This window comes from Triturus cristatus, chromosome 11 (genome assembly GCF_964204655.1).
Source record: "Triturus cristatus chromosome 11, aTriCri1.1, whole genome shotgun sequence".
Taxonomy (NCBI): Eukaryota; Metazoa; Chordata; class Amphibia; order Caudata; family Salamandridae; genus Triturus; species Triturus cristatus.
Window position 1 is genome coordinate 1037163821 of NC_140594.1, and position 22519 is coordinate 1037186339.

The 22519-nt window shown below is 43.7% G+C and overlaps 1 protein-coding gene across 2 annotated transcripts in view; it reads right to left on the reverse strand.

The window, feature by feature from the left end:
• The window catches only part of TMEM44 (transmembrane protein 44), a 198792-nt gene that overhangs the window by 118342 nt on the left and 57931 nt on the right, over positions 1 to 22519 (reverse strand). For both annotated transcript variants that reach the window (XM_085635259.1, XM_085635258.1), the window contains exon 4: positions 18628 to 18791. In XM_085635259.1, the coding sequence (XP_085491385.1) occupies positions 18628 to 18791 (164 nt within the window). The remainder of the gene's footprint in view (positions 1 to 18627; positions 18792 to 22519) is intronic.

The window sequence follows — 22519 nt, forward strand, 5'->3', positions numbered from 1 at the left end:
TCGTTCTGATTCGCTCTTCACTCCTACCCTTGAGGAAGTGGGTCCGGAGGTGGGTATCTTTGAAAGGGTAGTTACATCTAAAATCAATGACATCATGAAGTTTGTTCCCAAACCCATATATAACCTCTATTATGAGGAATATATGGCTCTTAAAAATCCTTCTACGAATAATGTAATGTAAGTGTGCATTTATAAAGCGCAAACTGTCACTCCGCAAGGAGCCTCCTGGTGCTGAGGGAACAAGGTAGGAGAAGCTGGAAAAGAAGAGAACAAGATGACGGAGAAAATTAGATTAGTGCTAAACAGCGGTCGTCCGGGAAGTTATAGATCCAAGTTTTTAGTGCTTTCCTGAAAAGTAATTCAGATTCCTGCATGCGTAGGCCAATAAGGAGCACGTTCCATGCCTTGGAACCGAGGTAGGCCACGATTTTTCCTCCTTTAGAGGTGAGTTTGAAATGGGGTGTTTTTAAAAGATGGGCTGAGGAAGATCTAAGAGTCCTGGTGGTGGTATAGGGGGAGAAGCGTGCTGAAAGGTACCTGGGCCCTGCATTGCTTGTGGCCTTGTGGGTGATCAGTAGGATCTTGAAAAGGATACGTTTATGGATGGGAAGCCAATGCAGGGTATGGAGTGCCGAAGATGCGGAGGATCTGCGTGGAAGCCTTAAGACCAGACAGGCTGCTGCATTTTGAGCCACTTGCATTCTTTTTATAGTGGACTTGTTAGACCCTGCCAGAAGGCTGTTGCAGTAGTCCAAGCGCGATAGGACCAGAGCAACTGTAACTGATTTCTTGGCCGCCAGCGGAATGAGCTCAAAGAATTTCTTCAGAGATCTCAATAAGCTAAAGCAGGTACCTGCCGTGGCAAGAGCATGGGGGAGGAAAGATAGGGCGGAGTCAAACTTGACCCCTAAGTTTCTAGCTACTTTAACCATTTCTGGTGGCGGGGAGGTGCCTTCCGGCCACCATCTATTAGGGATGAAGGTTACATTTGTACCGATGGGTAGAATTTCGGTTTTGTCGGTGTTGCATTGCACATGGTTGGTCTTCATCCACTGTAAAATTTGGGAAAGACAAGTTTTGAAGTTGGTTTCGGCCTCTGTAAAGACGATTACTCAAAGTAAAGCTCATAAGTTATTTATTCACATAAGGACAACGCACTCAACCCGGAGGCACAGAGCATACAGATAAACTGACGATCTAACAAACCGTCTAAACTGTCAACATCAGAATGTCCAGCTGTCAACATTCCAGCTGGTGGCTGCCGCGCGCAGGAGGGGTGGGGCGCGCGGGGAGAAGCAATTGGCTAAGGGGGGAAAGGTTAACTACACAACACAACACATCTCCTTCCCTTATGAAAAGTTGTACCTAGAGGAAGAAAGAAGGGAAAGACATGAAAACTTAAAGATGCTGTGCCTGGTTACTTTTCACAATTATAGTCTTTATAAGTGCAGGGTTAGCTACACTGCACCCTCCTTGCTGGTGATGGTCACTCCATCCAAAGTGTTATATTCAGGCACCAGATCATGACTCTGTACTTGTTTTTCAATAGATTCCGAAGAACTACTAGCGGCACCCATATCAGGTGAACTGACTGCACCACTATGTTCCGAACACACTTGTTCTTCCACAGACACCTGGTCACTTCCCTTACCAGGAGATGCCTGCGAGGCGCTTGTGCTGTGTTCTCTCATACCTCCAATATTCATGATATTCTCACAACCTTCTCTATTCCCTTTGTTTTCTCTAATAGTTTGTGGTCGCAAGCCAATGCCCTCCCTTTTCCATGCCCTGACCGGACACTTAAGGGGTTGGAGAGAAGGTCTCAGGGTCGTTTGTGATTTTTCTGAATTTTCACATTGCATGTAATTTCTCACCGCTCTCTCGATTTGTATGTCATACCCAGGCCACCATTGTTTAGTTTTGTTCGTGTCCAAATGTCCCTCATGGCAAGGTTCAATAAGATTCTCTCTCAAAGTGGTCGGAGGTATAACCTTTCCTTGTCTTATAACCAGTTCGTTTTCCACTGACAGTTCATTCTTCACTTCCCAGAAAAGCCGCAATTCTTCTTTAAGTAATACCTTTTTGGGCCATACTTCTACAAAAAGCTTCCTAACCTCTTTTAATGTATCACCACTTTCGTTCTCTTTGTTCCATACCTCTTCTTTAATGCTCGGGAACTCTTCCATGATGCTTGCTACACATAGTTCATCTTTTTCTACCTCGTATTGTGTAACCTGGACCTGATCAACACTACATGGGTTTGGAGTTATTCCAAGTTTCCCCTGGTCCTTCCAGCCAAGCACTGATGGGCCTGTGGCAGCAACATACATCTTGCTGTTGGTTTTCCTTCCCTGAATTGCAAATGTAAGTTTTTTGTAACCCTTAAGTTCTATCGGTTCTCCCGTGAATGTTTTGAGTGATATGTCAGGTCTTTCTAATTGTCTTTCTTCCTTACTGCTAAATTTCTCCCTCTAAACATCATGGTTGATAATAGTGCATGGTGAACCCGAATCGGCTACTATATCTATATGCACTCCTCCTATTTCCACCACGCACATTGGTTTCTCTTTCCTCCTCCTTTCGTCATCCTCTCTATCCGTTGCTTCAGTTACATATATTACAGATAAGTTGTACTCCGAATCATCCGAAGAGTCATTTCCAAATTCATCCTCATCCTCTACAAATTTTACCTTTTCTTTCTTCTTCCATTTGCATGCTTTCTGAAAATGACCAATGATCCCACATTGGGTACATTTGTTGTTTCTCGCTGGGCATTTCCAGTCATTGGCCAAATGCTTGCTGCTGCCGCACCTGTAACATTTCAACTGCTCGTATGAACTAGCATTCTCTTTGAAAATTGTTGTGTCCTTCACTCTATTACGAGTATTTTTACTGTATCCACTTACTTTTGCCACCACATTAGCTTCCTCAATATTACCTTTACTCTCATTGATGACTTCCTTCGCACAACGACCAGTCAATTCTGCCTTCTTTACGATTTCAATAACCTGTTGGAGGGGTTTTTCACCTTTAGCCCATAAGGCGTCCTGAATGTTAGTATTTGCAGCACACATCACTATCTGATCCCTAATTAAGTCATCATGCATGCTTCCAAACTTGCAAACGAGCGCCAAGTTCTTTAAAGCAGCAACATAGTCTTCTATATTTTCTTCTTTTCCTTGCTTCCTTCTGTAGAACTTATACCTGTGTACTGCAACACATACTGTCGGTTTATAATAACTGTCTAAATCCTCCATAGCCTCATCATAAACATTTCTCTCTCCTCCAACTCTTATTTTCTTAGTAATGTTTTTATACACTGTTAGCCCCCCTGCACCTAAACAATGTAATAGTATTTTTTTCTTTTCCTCCTGTTTTAGTGGTTCATCCTCTTTATCGAATGTCGATATATAATTGCTGAAGTACTCCTTCCACTCTTCCCACTTCACAGTTGGTACGCCAGTACCCTTTAAGAACGCTTCTGGTGGCTGTAAATTATATATATTGCCTGTTGCCATGTTAGATCTTGTTTTACTTGACTTATAATTTTCCTCGAATATTTTACTTTTATTTGCTTCTGTAATTACGTACACAAATATCTCTCACCTGCTCATTTGCGCCCAAGCGGTAGACCCCAGTCTATTGTGCTCTTCATTAACCGCACCTTTGCCCTGGAAATTCAAAGCGTCGTGCGCCTCCGTAAGACTTGTACGTCTTGTTTCTGTTTTTCTTTCTCTTACTAGGAACTTCAACTAAGATGGTGACGCGCCCACTTCCTGCGCGTGTTCGCGCGCCGGAACACTAGAACGTAGTCTCTACTTCCTGGAATTCTTCCTCCTCTTCTACGTCTCAACGTTCTATCGTCAGCGCCTTTGCTCTGAGGTGAAATCACATAGACGTGTGGAGTTACTTTACTTGTCCTTACTCTTAAATTGTATTGCAAAACATCACCAGCGATGGCTAGAAGGCAGCGTTAATCCTTCATTCTTTATGCAAATTCAATTTCCTTCGGTTTTACATAGTGTGCTTTATTCCTCAAAACGTTTTCTTTTCTCTTCAATATTTAGCAAATCTTCACCTGCGATTGCTTGAAGGTTGCGTAAAACTTCCCTTCTTTAATCAAATTCAAATTCATTCGGTTTCACATAGTGCGCAGTATACTTCAAAATGCTCTTACTCGCTACTCATATATCCTGTCGTAAAACATCACCTGGGATGTTCTGATGTCAGCGTTATTCCCCTTCTCTGTGCACCTTCACGCTCATTCAGTTTCACTCATAGCGGGGTTTTCCTCAAAACGTTTCCATTTCTCTTCAATTATGACGCCAATCTACACCTGCGATGTCTTTTAGGCAGTTGACACTCATTCAATTCCACTTAGAGCACGGTATTCCTCCGATCACTCTTAAAATTTCCTTTTCGTAACACAGTCCATTTTTTACTTTTACCATCCAATGAATTATTTTCTCCTTCCAATTCTCATTTTATGAAGTGCCAACTATCTTCTCATTTATACGCAGGGCTCACTTTTAGTCCTTACTCGCTACCAATGTACTCCTTTAACTTGCTGTTGCTCCTCATTTAAATATTTTCAAAGTTTTTCATTACCTCCGTAAAATATTTCAAATTCAATCACTTCTTCTTCGTGGGTTCATCCGTGCGTCGTCCCCCCGTCCTCGTCGCCAAATTGTAAAGACGATTACTCAAAGTAAAGCTCATAAGTTATTTATTCACATAAGGACAACGCACTCAACCCGGAGGCACAGAGCATACAGATAAACTGACGATCTAACAAACCGTCTAAACTGTCAACATCAGAATGTCCAGCTGTCAACATTCCAGCTGGTGGCTGCCGCGCGCAGGAGGGGAGGGGCGCGCGGGGAGAAGCAATTGGCTAAGGGGGGAAAGGTTAACTACACAACACAACAGCCTCTATGTTATTTTTGTCCAGGGAGACGATCATTTGAGTATCGTCAGCGTATGAGGGGACTTCAATTCCAAAAGATTTTATAAGGAAGATAAGAGGGGCCATGTAAATGTTATATAACAGGGGGCTCAAGGAGGAGCCCTGAGGGACCCCTGTAGTAATGGCCTTCTCTGTAGAGAGGAAGGAGCCAAGCGAGACGGTTTGTCTGCGGTTGGTAAGAAAGGATCTGATCCATGCTAGGGCGGTGCCCGTGATGCCTCCGCGTTCGAGCCTGGCCAAAAGGATGTCATGAGAAATGGTATCGAACGCGGCGGAAAGGGCCAAGAGGATCAGAACCGCTTTCCTTCCTGAGTCGGCGAGTGTTTTTAGCACCTCTGTGATCTCTAAGAGAGCTGAATCCGTTGAATGTCTAGGATGGAAGCCATATTGCTGAGGGTGGAGGATATTATTGGAGTCAATGTAGTCGGAAAGTTCTTTAAGCACGAACCTCTCTGTGATTTTGCCCAGCACCGGAAGCAGCGAAATGGGCCGCAAGTTTGAGAGGACCGAAATATCCACATGTTCTTTCTTTTTGAGGGGTTTAACCAGGGGGAGTTTCCAATCATCTGGGACAATGCCTGTATTTAACGAGGAATTGACTATTTGGTTTATGACTGTATTAATTATGTCAATAAGTTTGTGTAGGATCATGGGGGGACAGGCATCCAATGGGGAGCCTGATTTACAGGTCATTATAGCCCTGAAGGTAGAGTCAAGAGGAACAGGTGTCAAGGTAGAAAAACCCAGGGAGGCTTAACCCAGAATGGTGGTATCAGTCTCAATGTTGGAAGAGGTGGGCGGGAAGTTTTTCTGTATATTGGAAATCTTTTCTTCGAAGTAGTTAGAAATATTATTGCATAAGGATTGTGAGGGGGGTAGGTCCGTCTGCAGACCCTTGGGATTCATGAAGGATTTGACTATTTTAAAGATAGATTTCTGGTCGAGTTTAGACTCCAGAATAACTTTTGAGTAGTATCATTTTTTTGTGGTTTTGATAAGGACATGATAAGATCTTCTACAAGTTTTATAAGCTTACCTATCCTCATGCGCATAGGACTTTCTCCATTTACGCTCTTTTTATTTGCAGTAATATTGTTCTTTGGATAACTCAGGAGTAAACCATGGTGGTCTCTGAGTTTTAAGTTTCCTCTTTCCTTTCTTATCATGAAGCTCTAGGGGCGCTAGATCATTGCAGATGGTGGATAGCCAAGTATGAAAGAGGCCTGAGTCTTGGTTCGGATTGCCTGTGAGGGTGGGCCTGTAAGCCTGGGCGAGAGGCAGAAGCTTGGAGTTGTTCATAAGATTGGACCATTTGCGACAGGGTTTAGCATTGGGGGGGGGTGTAGACCGGACTGCCTAACGTCGAGTACTCTAGGTCAAGAGGGATCATGTAGTGGTCTGTCCATATTAATGGAATGGGAGGATTCACCGTAAGAGCAGAAAAATTGGAACAAATCCCATCTAAAATGTGACCAGCCTGGTGGGTCGGGTGCTCGACCAATTGTTTTAAAGTGAGGAATTCAATTGTTTGTAGAAAGTTGTCGGTACCCGGAGAACCTTTTGATTCAAAGTGGAGATTGAAGTCCCCTAACATTGTAAAATTAGCGTATTTAAGGAGTGACTGGCTTAGGGCATCTCCTAATGAATCTAGGAAAGTAGTGCTTTGCCCGGGTGGTCAGTAGATAAGGACCCACGAGAATGACAGGGAGGCATCCAGAGAAATATTAAAGCCTAGGCTTTTTGCGCCTTTGAAGGAGGCTAAGTCTAGAATAGAGCAGGAGAGAGAGTCACGGCTAATAATGGCCAGTCCTCCTCCTCTGCTGTCTGTCCTATCTTTCCTATAAATATTGTAGTTAGGAGGAAGAGCGATGGCTATGTCCGGGTTAGAACATTCTTTCAGCCAAGTTTCTGTGATAAACAAGAAATCGAGCTGCATATCCAGTATAAGGTTCCTAATGTCTTGGCAATTTTTGCCAAGTGACATTGCATTAATAAGTCCACCTTGTAACTTGACTTTACGAGTTGGACTGAGAGAGCTCGAGTTATTGGTCACTATGGGGGTGCTGACAAGAAACGCCTGTCTACACTTGTGGCATGTGTAGGAGCCCCATATTTTATCCAGGGCGACTGGATGATTGCATTCATTCCGGTTGTTAAGTGACCTTAAAGCTTCAGCGCTGTACGTAAGTGTAGGTACAGTTTGAGCAGGGGTTACAGTCTTAGGCACGTCCTTGGCGCGGACGGGAGCAGACTGGCTTGCCTTTGGCGCGCCTTCGGCGCGCCAGCTGCGCGCGTCCACTGCGCGCTCGTATTGTCATGGGTTTTAACCCCATTGGCCCGGAAGTGGGAGGGAGAGGGGGGAGGAGTCAGCGCCCGAGGTCCACCCTCGGTTCAGACGGCACTCGCCGCGATGGACCAGGGTGCAGGGCAGCGACGGCTCAACAACGATAAGGTCTGTAACTTTTCCCACCACCCTCCACAATAGAGCACAGTTTCAAAAAAGAATAAGACCATTACCATCAAACCTTGTGACAAAGGAGGAGGCATTGTGGCCCTCAATAGTTCTGACTATCAACAACAGATTGAAAACATGCTCAGTATCCCTGAACATTACTTAAAGGTTACTTCTTACCCCAGCAAAAGAATTAAAGAAGACATCCTATGCATTACTCAAGGAGCACTAGAAAGAGGCTCCATTTGCCAACAAGAGTTTGACTACTTGAATTGTCCATATGCTACCATCCCTACCATGTATGGGGTACCTAAAACCCACAAAAGTGCCACTCAACCTCCCTTTAGACCTTTAGTCTCTACTATAGGATCTATTACAGAACCTTTGTCCAAATATGTGGACAAGTTCCTGAGACCACTGGCGAGCAGCCTTCGGGGATACATCAAAGACACCGGCCATCTTATCAGTACCATCGAAGGACTTCCATTCAATCACCATTTAGACACTTTGGTATCTATGGATATAGAGGCATTATATACTAACATTCCCCAGAGGGGTGCCCTAGAAGCAGTCAAACATTCCTTAGAAGCCAATAACAACATCGATGACAAACTCTTCATACTCGAGTGTCTTAGTATAGTTCTTCATGATAACTATTTTGAATGTAACAAATCCATCTTCAAACAAATTCAAGGCATAAGTATGGGGGCAGCTTATGCCCCAAATGCAGCTAATATCTACATGGGGCAGTTAGAATCCCGTTTCATCTTCAATTAAATTGCACCCTTTGCCGAAAATATAACACATTGGCATCGCTTCATTGATGACATCTTTTTTATTTGGAGAGGACCTGAGGAACAACTAGCTGAATTTTGTCTTTGGCTGAATTTGTAGGATCCTAATCTAAAATTCAGCCCCAATACTAGTAAACTGAAGATCGAATTCCTCGATATCTGGATTCAGGTGACTGATGGAGTCATAGAGGTTTCCCTCTATACTAAACCCACAGCTAGAAACACTACTTCAATATCAAAGTTTTCACCCCCGCAGCCAGAAAGACAGTATCCCCGTCAGTCAATTTTTAAGACTACGTAGAAATTGTACCAATCTCAGGAACTTTGAGACCCATGCGGAAGAACTTCGGAACAAGTTGATCAAACGAGGATACCCCCACAGGCTTGTGAAGGATTCCTACGAAAGAGCTAAATATTTCAATAGGGATGCTCTCTTTCAGGAAAAACCCATCAAGGAAAATTCGAAACTCATTTCTGTCACTAGACACTCCACACTTAATAACAAACTTCGTCAAATCATATGCTCACAATGGCATATCCTCAATTCGGGACCCCACTCCAACCCATTGCCTCGACCACTGTTTGCCTTTCGAAGAAACAGAAATCTTCGCAACATCCTGGTTAGATCTAAACTAGATGAAGTCAAATCTTTCAATCAGAGATCTATCATGGGCACCACTCCAGTGAAAGGTAACCACAAATGTGGTAATTGTCATGCATGTAGCTCTGCCTTGGTTTCAACAGAACTTCGCTGGGGGAAACAAACTTTTCAACTGAAAGAAATGACCAATGTCATCTACCTTATCCTGCGCCCCTGCCTTTTGGGCTATGTGGGTGAGACAGGTAGAGAGTTTAGAACCCGCTTCAGTGAGCATAAATCAGCAATCAGAAACAAACGGAGAGGGGCTCCTCTCGTACAACATTGGCTTGACCATCAACACTCGGAAACTGAACTTAAATGGACCATTTTAGAAAAAGTCCAGAACCCGATAGACAACAACATCAATGGACTCAGGGGCAAAAGAGAAGTGTTTTGGATTTACACCCTCCGGACCTCTCTTATTGGCCTTAATGAGCATTGTCCTTGGCAAAATGCGTTACTGTAACCGTTTGATCCACTGCGAATATTTTCTTCATTAGTTAGAGGCTTCATAATTTCTTTGTCCTCCCTTAAGTTTTAGCCTGTTACATTAGCATCCTTGAGTTAGTTTGCCCTACCCTACAGGCTATACTTATTATTTTGAACACCCATTTGTATGGACCTCTTCCTTCTATATACTTATTTTTCTCTGTGTATAAAATGACTCTTTTTTCTATCACACCCTTAGTACCCTACATGACGTCAGCCATCCTACGGACATGTCCACGTAATTGTGAATCTGTTCCGATATTTGCGGGCAGTCTGTTTTTTGTGTCTATGACATTTTCAGACTTTGTTCATCTGAGGACACTTTTGTGTCAATATTCCAGCGGGCTTATTTTTTCCGCTTTTTACTAGCCTCGTATGAACTTTCATTGTATGATTAAATTTTTTAGCCCTTTATCCCTATTGAGCCACGGGACTTAAGACCGATTTCACTCCCAAGATGGCGCATGCTAGTAGTCCGCGTTCTCGCCCTTCACGCCATCGGCGGCTTCAATCATTTCTGGTATTTATACATCCGGTCCTGAAAGGCCTTTACCAGACCGCCGTAGAACTAAGGGAATCATACGCGGGATTCCGTACCATATTGCCAGGTGAGTATACAATAGCGCGTTATCTTAGAACAGTCTTAGTAGTGTCCGCGTGTGTACCAACTCGATCCTTATTGTATTCTTACATTACTCTTGATTATATTTTAGCCCCGTACATCTGGTGCTCTACTTATGTGATCATGTCTGGAAATTTGGAACTGTTGACCTCACGCGGCTCTTGACTATCACAAATCGCTATCAAGTAAGCCACTTGTTGTTTTCCCCTGTAGGCTTTCTGGTCTTCACTATTCCATTTTTACTTTCAGCCAATGCAATGACTATGGGGAATGCTTTAATGCATCTGCATTCTCTGTGTCTACTTCACCTTAGGATACGTTCATATCCTCGGTTGATCCATATTCATACGCCATCGTGCCCGTGATTTCTACCTCATACCTTTGGATACCGGATTAATAGTAAGAGAGCCCACTTACGATTGCATTACCTTTATTAGTGCAGATATTGAATAGTATAGTTATACTTTCTTTTATCCTTTTATAGCAACGTCCCACTTTGATTTGAATTCAGACGTATTCTATTTTGTACCACTTCGATATAATTGGCAATCACCGGTTGGGCTCCTCCACAGCAGGAACTATGTCTCCATTGTCCTCTTCCCCATAACGCGTGTGATTGATTTTAACGCAGGAAGCGGTCTCCACCCCTCTCATTCTAAGTATGCAGCATGTGGAGGTATTTTGTCTCCAGTAGGAGTGTGTTTTATATTCTGTATGATTGATTGGAATGCAGCTAGTCGCCTTCATTCCTTACATTTTTTGTATTCTTCTAGAGGCATCTTTTTTCACTATATATATCTCGCCTTCACACCCCTCTTATGAACCCTAACCACTTTTTCCAACTCCATTTGCACGATCTTGGTTGACTCCTGGTGGTGTTTAGCTCCAATAGATATGTTAGTTACCAGTTCATATTTTTACATTTATATATATTCGTTTTGACCCTTATTATTGTCCACAGATCTTATTGTGTGATCAAGAAGTCCTGATACCTCACAGTTTGCATTGATATGCTTCTTAAAGAAACTTGTGGATTGGATCTATGACCTAATTAATGACTGTGATTTTCCGCGCCCTGACGAAGGACTTGTTGGACCTCGGTCCTTCTCCGAAATACGGGTCGGCGCTTAGTGTGTCTACCTACAGAACTGAAGCATTTTTCTTTGTTATTTGTAACTCTGTTTGTTGTTTTTTAAATGTTTTTGCATTTTTTTGTATAACCTTGTGATATATGTGGTCTGCTTTTCCACTCTTCTTCATTTTTTCCCAGTATAGTTTGTTTAGTATCTTTATTGTTCTAATTTGTACTGTGAGGAGCGAGTATATGTATAGCCTACTAGGGCTCTATGAACCATAGGCCTACTCAGTTTCTAGAGTGCCTTCAAGTATTAAGTACTCTTGCATTGCTTCTACATTTTTGATATCGAATAAACTAAAAATCCAAATATTTTCTGTGGTCAAAGAGGTTTGTCTATTATCTGTTGGATAAATTACCAATGAAAAATTAATAGGGGGAGTTTTTGTTGTTTTAGAACAAGGTTAGTTTCATGTCATTTTGTTTGGGGGGGGGTTGTGTAGGAAAGTAGGATCTGCTTCTTATTGTTACCCCCACTTTTTGCTTGATGTTGCACTGTTTTTGACTAGTCTGACTGGGATCCTGCTAATCAGGACCCCAGTCTATCTGCTTTCTCCCTTAAATTGTTACACAACATGTACTTTGGAACACTCCAGATTGGATACTGAGGTACCCTTATCAGTCCCTAGTATACGGTACACATGTACCCAGGGCATAGCTACCCCAGAGACCTCCCATGGGCTGAAGAATGTATTATGCCACCGCTGAGAGGCCATGCAAAATGGAACTACAGGTCTGCTACTGCAACCTGTGTAAGATGGGGCTTGCACCACTTACATTAGATATAGATTCGCTATATCTATAGGTCACTACACTTAAAACCTATAAGTCACCCCTATAGCAGGCCTAATCAATTCTGAAGGTAGGGTGCTGAGTTTTTAGTGAGAGGGTGCCCCTGCCGGTGCCCCTGCTTGAGCAGAGCCTCTCTGCAGCCTTTGGAGACCATTCTCCCGGGTTGTCTGTGACACAGCCGGACATAGAGGTAGAGGTGCATTATAACCTTGTGGTAAATGCTATCTCGAACAGCTGCATAGAAACATATCGTCTTTGGTATCAAACACCTTGGAATCATACCTCCACACCGGTGACCTGTGTGGGAGGTATGATTCCACCCTTCTCAAGTGAGCTTCGTGGGGTCACTGGACTATCCGGTGCCAGCCTTCTCGACCCGGTCAGCACAAAATAGATGCTGCCGACCAGAGACACATTTCTGCCCCTCCTGCTGCTGAGCCAAGTTCGAGCAGAGGAATGCACCACAACAGGCATCCTGTCACAGGGAGCTGTGACCACCTCCCAGACAGGATTTAGTGTATTAGGGCTGGGTGGGTGAACCCTGAAAGTCTGCACTTGGGGCACATTTGGTTTCCCTGTGCATAGTCCAGCTCAAACCAGTTCTGGGAGCCATTGGCTCCTGCTCTGGTGCGAAACTGGACAAAGGACATGGGTCCCTCGAATCTGTCCAACCCCCTCTAGTGGGTACAAAGGGGCTTACCTGGCTGGAAGACTTTAGATTTTACGTGGATTCTACAAGAAGAAACCACTGACCTTCGACCGAATGGACACTCTGGACTTCGCTGGACTTCGACTGTGCCCGACTTCGTCTCCCTCTCCGTCCAAAGCTTTGTCTGTGTCCTTGCTCCATACAGACTCCGTGCAGGACCTGTGGTGCACCAAGGACAACTGAAGAATTTCCCTTGGAGTGAAGGAGTCACTCCCCTGCATTTGCAGGCACCTTAACGCAACTGACCGGTTTGCTGCTCCTGAGCTCCTGAGGACTCTGAAGACTTCAGCAATACAGGAGTTGAGTTTTCAAAGGTCCCTGTGGTAGATCTGACCTCTCAGCAAGTTTGAGGCCAGTATCCCTCGTGGGGACTGCATAACCTGAACCCCTGTGCATCGCGTCCATTTGCAGTTGCATATGCTTGTTGGCAATTCCCGAGCTAGTGGAATTGGACTCCGTTTAGTCCTGACCCTGAGCAGTTTTTGCACCAAAGAACTCCGGCCTCCTTGCACAGGGTGCTCCGTGGGCTGGTACATGGCAATCTTGCTGGAGGTCCCCTTGCGACTCCTGGTCATTAGGCCCGTGGGTCCCCTTGATTTCTGGTTGCTCCAGACATGCCCCGACTCTCCATTGCTTGGAGAGTCCCCAGGATCTTGCTGGTCCTCACCGTCATTGGCTTGACCTTCTGCGTGGGTTGCTTTTGCCAAGGCTTGTTGGTGCTCCAGCCAGACACCAACCCCTCAGCACTCGACATCCTTTGTGGGACAGCTCGCATCTTGCTCCTGGTCATGGTCTACGTCTCCTGGTACTCGTGGCTGCAGAGTCAAGCATCCCTTCTTTGCACCTGAAGCACCTGACATCGGTGGGCATGAAGTGACCCAGACTCTGTCCCCTCTGCTTTCAGGTTCCTTCCTTCTATAATCCAGGCTTGGATTTCACCGGACCCTTTTCAGCTTCACGGCAGCAGTACTTCTTCACAGCCCTCCATTGAGAACGACGGCGGTTTCAGACACCACACCAGACCTTTGCACCTGGCTCCTCTGGGATAAGTAACTCGGGTACTACGGCATCCACGGGTGGGGTGGCTCTCCAACCTCCTAAGTTCCAAAGGGTTTGCACAAAGTCCTCCTAGAAGGGTCATTAAGCTTCAAAACTGTGACCGCGACTTTCCCATAGAATTGTACGGAGCCCCCGGTCATGTTAGCACACTGCATCCGTCCTCCGTGGGGGTCTTTATCTACTCACCTTGGTGGTTTCTTGAGGTCCCATCGATTCTACCTTGTCTTGACCAGAGTCGTGGTTGTTATACCACTATTTTAGTATATGGTTTGGTCTCCCCCTGGAGCCCACTGTGTATTGTGCTACTTACAACAGTTCTATTGATCTCGTATTGTGTACTTTGTGTTGTATCCTCGTGTAGAGGATACTAGAGAGTGTTATATTAATAAATACATATTTTTATATAACTATGTGCTTCTCCTTTCATTTAGTCAATATAGGAGGTGATATTCTGGTAAAACAAGCTGCTTTACATTCCTTCAAGATTAAGCCTGAAGGCTGCTCTCCACAGCTACCACTAGGATAGCTTTCTAAAGGTCATCTCTGACCTCATACATCATAAGGGTCGTTTGGGCTGGTGCAAGGTGCCCACTTTAATTAGTGGACAGCAAATACCAGGCCAACTTCTCACAGTATAGCCAACTGGAGTCTTTGCCAACTTTAATATAGTCCATCCAGTCGGGTCTGATCCACATCAGTTTCAAGACTGGCCACTCAAAAGCACTTCAATTGTATTAGTACATCCCAGAGAAGGAGATATCTTATGTGGCTGCCACGTTAGCCTATTTGAGGATACTGATCAAACAAAAGTGGGGAACAGAGATGGCCGTCCACTTGATGGAATCCATGTCAGGCTAAGCAGGGTTGGAAGGTTTGATCTTTAAATTTAGTCATCACAAAAGTTTTCAAAAAGATATAGATTTTCATCCCGATTATCTATCTCAAAATATTTAGAATTCTATGCAAATGGATCAGAATCCCTAAATGCCATGAATTGAAACCACTCTGATGGGGAAATGTCTGGCTCCTTTTGGATTTAAGTGACAACTGCTTAGTGTGGCAAGAAAGAGGGATCATGACTGTTGGAGAACTACTGCAGGATGGTTTATTAAAAACTTTTACAATATTAAGGCAGAATACAACATTCTCAGTAGAGAAATCTTTTTAAAATTCTTGTGACTCTATATTTGGGTTTTATTTTTCATGAACTCCTTTGAACCTGACAAGATCGACTCCGTATTGAGCAGTCTTTGCAAGCAAGAAAGAACCTCAACTCGATATGCCAGATTTCAGTCAAACTACACCAGAGAAAACCCTTTTTCTGAATTTCAACTTGAATGAGCAAAAGCTGGAATAGAACTACCTACACCGGAAACTTCACAACTTTGTCAGAAAACGCACACTCTTTTTCAAGGCTCCAACAATCCTCACTCTATTTTATTTGGTCATGCCTTGCCATTAATTCATGAATGGTTCCCCGAAGCCAAACACAAGTGCCCATGAGGCAAAGAAGTGACATGGTGTTGGAAATGGAGGCTTATAGGACACCCTTACTGCGGCATCCATGGGAGCATGTACACGCTAGTCCAAGTGAACTTACTGGCCAAAATTTGGAAATTGACAGGTTCAGTTGCTGCCTTGATTATATTTTCCCCAAAACCTCAGTGGCCCGAAGAATAATAGCCAAAAAATGGAAAGAACAAATGCATCCTACAATCCGAGAGTGGGGTACTGCGATGAGGAATATTGAGGGATAGGCGAGATGCTACGATGTCAGAAATAGCATATTGAATAAATTAACTAAGTATGGAGCCCATTTCTCATCAGAACTTCTGATGAGTGACTGAAATTGGATCCCAGAGAAGGGTATAATTGAGTTGAGAAGGGCAGGGTGAGGATAATTTAGATTGTACTCTATATCTAGAATCGACACATGACTGGATTGGCCTTAACGAATTGACATGTTTTCAACAGGATCCGAATCAACATTTGATGCGTTATGCTAGCTCCATGTTAATATGCTTAATCTGTTTAATTACGGAAACCCTCATGTATTGATTTTTTCTGTATCCAAATACTCTTTTACAATCAATAAAAAAACTTTCACGTGGAGTGGAGGACAGAGTCTCGTTATTTGCAGACTATCTCACAACTTACCCTAAATATCCCACTTATTCTACCTGTGCAAATGCTGACCATATTTTGGTAATTCTGTGGCCTTAAGGTCAATTGCCCAAAATGTGTTCTCTACCCAATCGACAAAGTTCACTGGATACGGGATGGTCTTTACGTCTACAAGTGACGTCTGATATATTTCAATATCTAGGCGTCGCTGGGGAGGTCTGTAGATTGCAAGATAACCGCCCTCTCTGGACGGGCTGAGGTCTGATCCGATCTTCTGGCCCACATTATCACTGTCTTTGATTGGACGACCTCCCATTACCCAAATGGTTTCCCTCCCCATTTCTTATATGCATTTCAGAACTACTCCTTCAAGATCTCAGAAGGCTTCTTTTGATCACTCAACAACTTACTCATGGGATGTCTATTGGATAGTAGTGCTTCCAAAGTTTTGATGTATAAATCCTTTAAATTCTAGTTTGTTAGTAGCCTGGGCATGACTGACATAATATTGTGCTATTGCATCTCAGGGCTAGCGGTGGCAAATTAAAAATATATTGCTTTCCCTCAGACACTGCCTTTGCAGTTGATAAATTGGCAATGGGACGTAGTCACCCAATAGACTTCTTATAGTTAGGGAACAAGCCTGCTGATCTACCTCCTGCATTGGTCACGGTGCTTAGGCTTTGGCATGAGACCTTGAGAGCTAGGAGCTGGAGTGGAGATACACAAAGGAGATCCCACCATAGGTGGGTGCAGCACTGCCAACTGTTGGCTCAAAAGGTCTTTGAGATCTGGAACACCATAGGTATCTTCAAACTGAGGGATGTGTTTTCCCGTAATACTCTTTGATCCTTTTCAGACCACTCATCAGAGTTTGGTCTCCACAAAAGCCAATTATTTTGGAATCCTCCGCTCCAACACACGCGATCTCCTAAATGGAAGATGTGGAGGTTCTCTCGAATTTTAACCCACAGCAGGCTAAACTGCTGATGAAAGATGTGGGCGGGCACAATTTCTCGTAACTTTATCACTCCTTTCTGATTAATACTTTGTATTCCTTTCCTAATCTTTAGAAATCCTGGGAGATAGACTTGGGTTCATTATCAGACTCAGATCGGATAAGCGCGCCTAAGGCCACAATTGCAGCTCTACTCGGAGAGATCCAATTTGGATACTTGCATAGGACCCAGAAAAAGCTACGGCACATTCAGTGAGACATCTCCCAAAAGTACTTGAGAAGTGGAGACTTGGAGAGAGGTTTCTTACATACTGTGTTTGAATTCTGGAAGCCTCAGCCTTGCTGTACTGGAGATATTTGTTAGATGTACTGGAGCGGTCAGTTGAACTTACCCCTATGGTGGCACTGGTTAACATTCTCCCAGATGCACAAAGGCATAACTTCACACTGGGATACTGCTTGGAGGTGGAGTGATGTGAACCACTCTGACCTCAGCTACACACTTGGGTGAGGGGAATGGATCACTGTATGGCTATAGAAGTCCAGGTAAACTGACCAAGGAAATGCCCCCACAAGAACCACAAGGTATATGGGATGGATGGAGGCTATACATAGATCAGACCATTAAGTTCTATGGTGGAGCATCCTGCCATATGAACGTCACTCTTAACTTTAGTGACTTTCACTGGGAGCTCTTACAGCTGAGAATGAATATCTCAAATTATTGCAGACATATTATATATTTCCTAACCACGTGGTTGCCATGCCTTGTCAGCAGGTTTATTGCTTGATGTTTTTTCTACTTGAAAGCACCAATGAAGTAGTCTTTGAAAAACAGTGGCATGTACCATCATGGATAGTTTTTAGGGCATTCTATACATGTATTTATCATGGTGGCTATTCAAAAATGTGTGGACATTTTTATTCTTCCCAGGAACAGTTTAAAATAAACATCTAGTAAACCTCGAAATTTGGTACTGCATTATTAAAAAGCATTGGCATAGTCAATAGATCTGGCCATGTCAAGGCACTGCAGTGATACCATGCATCATGGTTAATGCAAGCGCTTTGACGCCTCGTCAAGGGTAGTAAGCGCTATACAAATGCAATTACAATACAATATTCCACAAAAATGTAAAGAAAAAAAAAAGCAAGATGCTTTCAAAGCGTAGTGGTCCTACGCGTGCAATAAAAATGGCAATTCAAAAGTAAACATTGCATATGATTTTAACGTAAAAATAGAAGTGCGTCTTAAGAGGGAGGTGAACATAGAACAGATATAGAAACCCTTTTCAATATTAATGAACATCAGAGAAAAATAAGAACCCCAAGTAGCACATAAGAAGATACTATTGCCTTTCAAGTACTGGAAGCCGAAGATATCACTGAAACACACAAGAACGACTACAAAATTTGAAAATCCGAAATAAAGAATTAAAAGGAAAAACAAAATCATTGGTAAGGTTTCGGCCCACCTGCCCCAGCTCTGAGGAGCACCTCTTTTAGGAGGCTGTCCACATGTGAATTTGCAAAATGTCGACCCTCACTGTGCAAACGAACCAATGGCTGAAGTGGGCTGACCAATTGCCCCATGCTGTATGCTGTGGTATGTGGAGGAATACATAAAATGCCAGTTGAATAGACCGAGCAATGAAGATGGCTGATCCAAAGGCCCTCTATGTATGTATTTTTTATTTATGAATTATTTTGATTACATGAGGCTGGAGAGACATTTAAAGCGATTTCTAAGCCAGAACTATAAAGGGCCCTGAACACATCACTGGAATAGACGTTGTGTAACCTGCCAACGCCTCGAAAGTTAATCACCAAAAACACAAATTAGAATATAAAAATCAAGTGCAAATAATTGTAAAAACACAAGTGTACCTGCAGTGGTGTCCCCAAGAGCCGCCTCCTCGGTCCATGGTAGTCTTCTAAAGAAGGCAGGCCTCTGGCAGCCAGGATGTACCCACCAGTGCCCGCAGAAAATAATAAAAACACTGCAAACAAGCTGCTCTTGTACTGCCTCCTCTGCCTGGAATGGCGACGACCTGCAGCAAGAGAGACAAAGATCACCACGACCTCCCATGGAAAGCAAACCAATGGGTTTATGACAGATGTCCATGCCAGAGAAACCACAACCAGACCGTGACAAAGTGATTTTCTACATGAGCACACATGAGTATTGAGATGCATGACATTTATAAAGAAAGTAATCCACTGATTTATAGAAAAACAAGTATTCAATCTCCAAATACTGTTTATGTAAGTCTACAGGTAATCTGTGTTATATTCATAAGAGCAGCCATTGGTTGGTACAAAGGTGTAATTGGGTGCTCAGCGTCAAAGTGGCTCAGCTAACATGAAGATTCAAACTTGCTTCATAAAGAGTGCCTTCATTTAGTATACATTTGTGCATGAATCATCAACACCTTGCAATGCAAACATCCTTCATTTTAAAACAATTGTGCAAATTATTTTTTAGGTGTCTCGTCTGCTTCCTTGTTGACCTGTGTGGTGATTATCTGCCCTCCATCCACAGGAATGCAGCCCATTTCACTTCCACTGGCTGACCAGATCACCCTCTATCTGTTGCCGGGCTGAACCAGGGGAACAGCAAAATGGATCCCACTGGTCTGAGGTCTCAGCCTCACACTCCCTGCACACAGAAGCATTTGACACGCACACTGAATGTCAGCACAAGGTTCTGGGTTTCACATAACAGTGCAACTTTATATGAGACTCACCTTTCTCCGATACAGAGAAAAAGGTTTAGTCCCACTACTGATTCAGGAAAGTTTAGTACCCTGTCTCCACCGCTTTATGCGAGTTACCCAGGACATAGACAGTCCTCCACACTTTGCGCGGCATTCCAGTTCACAGAACAGGTTCTAGACCCTGCCTTACCAGAGGTAGGCTTAGGCCTCTGGGCATATGCGGATTAGAGTGATGTCAGGGCCAAAATAAAGTTGTGGTAGCAGTTTCACATACAGTTGTGTACTCATGACAGGAATGTCAGTCATTACCACGCATGCCTTTACCACGTGTAGTTTACACTGCATGTAATACAAAACGTAAACCTTTAGAGCGCATTGCTTTAGATAGTTGTATTTTACCACGCAAAAGTTCTGGTAACTCTCTATACATCTTTCTTCTTAAAGTAAGGGGAGCTCCCATCCACCATAATATATAGATTACCTAAAGGCAGTCGCCAGCAAGTAGTTATACTTTTAATAGGAAAATAATTTTTTGTTTTGCAAATAACTTTGGCCCCGCTTGACGAATCCTCGCATAATTTTCAAAACTTGTTGGTCACTCATTTCAGCTGCTGTTTGGGAAGTTTTCAGGGCGATTCGTCAAGCGAGGCCGAGAAAAAGGGGGGTCCCAAACGTGTTTTACCCATGCAATTTGCAATAGGGATTTTGAACACAACTACAGCCCGAACTGCTGAACAGAACTACGCCAAATACGGCAGACAGCTAGATCTTGGCCCTGAAAGAGTGCTTTTTGGCTGGCCTCTTCAATGCTGGCCAGCCATTGGAGAAGAGGTCCCGTCACTCCGATCAGGCCCCGTCCTTTTCGGATCGGGGGGTGTGTTTTTTGCAGAAAGTCTAATTATCTCCTCCAGCCAATGGCAAGAGGAGATCACAGCAAAACACGCCACCGAATCCGGAAACGCCGCTGCCTTTCTCCAAGGCATTTCTGCTTCGCCTCATAGAAAGGCGGCGGCGGAATGCTATGACACTGCAACGGTTCCCATATTTTGTTTAATGCACTTAGACCACTGTGGCTGGGGCCATAGGCGTCGCTGCACTGAGCCTTGAATTTGGCAAACTCGAAAAAGCAACAAATCTTGCTACCTTTTTAGTCACATAAATAAATGCGGAGTGAGTACGGGCCGTGCGTGTTGGCGTGCGCGTGTTTGTGTCCGCGTTTTCGTGTGTCTTCCACACAAGGACGCTAAAGACATTGCTCTGCCGCCAGACTTTGAAGTGCGCCTCTTCTCTTTGAACTTGCCACTTCTGCCTGGAGCCAGATTTCGGAAACTGCCCACATAGAGCCAAACAACACCCCTGTGCTACTTAGCTCCATTGGTTCCTGCCGGGGATCAGAGCTGCTTTCTGACGGCGAAAATCAGTGTCCCTAATTTCATGTACATAGTAAAAACGAACTGTAATAGTTCTACCTTAAAATATAACTGCCTATCCGAAACACAATGCCATATGCAGTTTTTGATTTTGCAATGACTAATGTGGTGCTAAATTATTAGCAGAATCCAAATTGTTTATTTAATCCGGCCGTTTAATCATTCCCCTCTTTGACGTGGATGCTTTTTTATACGAGCAGATTAGTTCTGGCGCAACGGGAACCTTAACTCCCTAATCGACATGCGTGATCCTCCTCACCATTTTATTTAAAGAACATTTAATTCGATTTTCTCCATTTCGTTCAGCTGTAAATGTCCCATCGAAAGCGTGGGAGGGAGGGGATGGGGGGCAGGGGGTGAGCTTCCGATTTCCCAACAACCATGAGGGTTAAAATACATTTTACGAGAAACAGGCCAGGAAGTGTGAGGGTGGGGTCTTAACGAGCTGTAGGAAGGGAGAGGAGTGCGGATTGTGAGTGGAATTTATAAGTCAATATTTTATAAAATGGCAATTTGAAAAACTTTAAACCAAAAACGAGTGTGTGCGTTTCTTTCGGATGCGTGTATATGCCAAAATCCCAAGTGAAAAACAATTGAGTTTTCTCCTTATTACCTCTCCGTTTCTTTACATTGGTCTCTGAGGCGAAATGTGGGGCAGGCAGAGAGCCCTCAGTGCTTTGAAGAGGCCCCTGAGGGTGTTGTGGCCCCTTTAACCTAGAGGTGACCTCTCAGATTGCTAACATAACTTTGGCAGCGTGCTTCCTTTCATGCACAGCATGCCTGTAGGGATGACCCCTGCCTTGTGCACATGACAGTCACAGCCATACATGCCAGCATTCCAGAGCAGATCGTACTGCAAACCTTCTGAAGCCGCCTTCCACTGAAATCTCAAGGGGGGAGGGGGGTAGAGGGGTAGGGGGGAGGTGTGAAGGTTCTTCTGCAGTTCTTGGCTCCAGGGCATAGAATCGCCGTCCTATTACTCTGCCTTCCAGCGAATCAGAAGCCTCTTTTAAACAAGCATTTACAATGCAACGGTCTCGGCATTGTTAAAGTTAGAGCTATTGGCATTGCTCATGACATTATTTTTGTTTATGTTTTTGTTTTTAAAACATGTAGAGAAACGGCATTGTTGTTTACAATGTCAATAGCTTAATCAGTGTGTGTGTAGGTGGCTCTGTGTTTGGGTGCAATTGCAATAGGTCTCGCATTTGAGAGTGATTAAGTTATTGACATTGTAAATAACAATGCCGTTTCTTTAAATGTTTTAAAAACAAAAACATAAACAAAAATAATGTCATGAGCAATGCCAATAGCTCTAACTTTACCAATGCCGAGACCATTGCATTGTAAATGCTTGTTGTAATTTGGGGTAAATGTATTATGTAGTTTTGAAGTTATTAAAGAAAAAAGATTTATGTATATCTGAGGACACAGAGCCTCTGTGGATCCGACAGAGCTCATGCTGGGATATGATTGGCTGTCACCACTTCAACCAGGAAATGTGGCAGCCATCTTGGGACTCGGACGCAGCCAAAGTTCCCCCCAAAAAAACAGAATGGGGTAGGGTGGTAACACCCTCATCCCCATGGCCTAGTGGTGGGGTAAAATAAGCTTTTTTTCCTTTTTTAATTT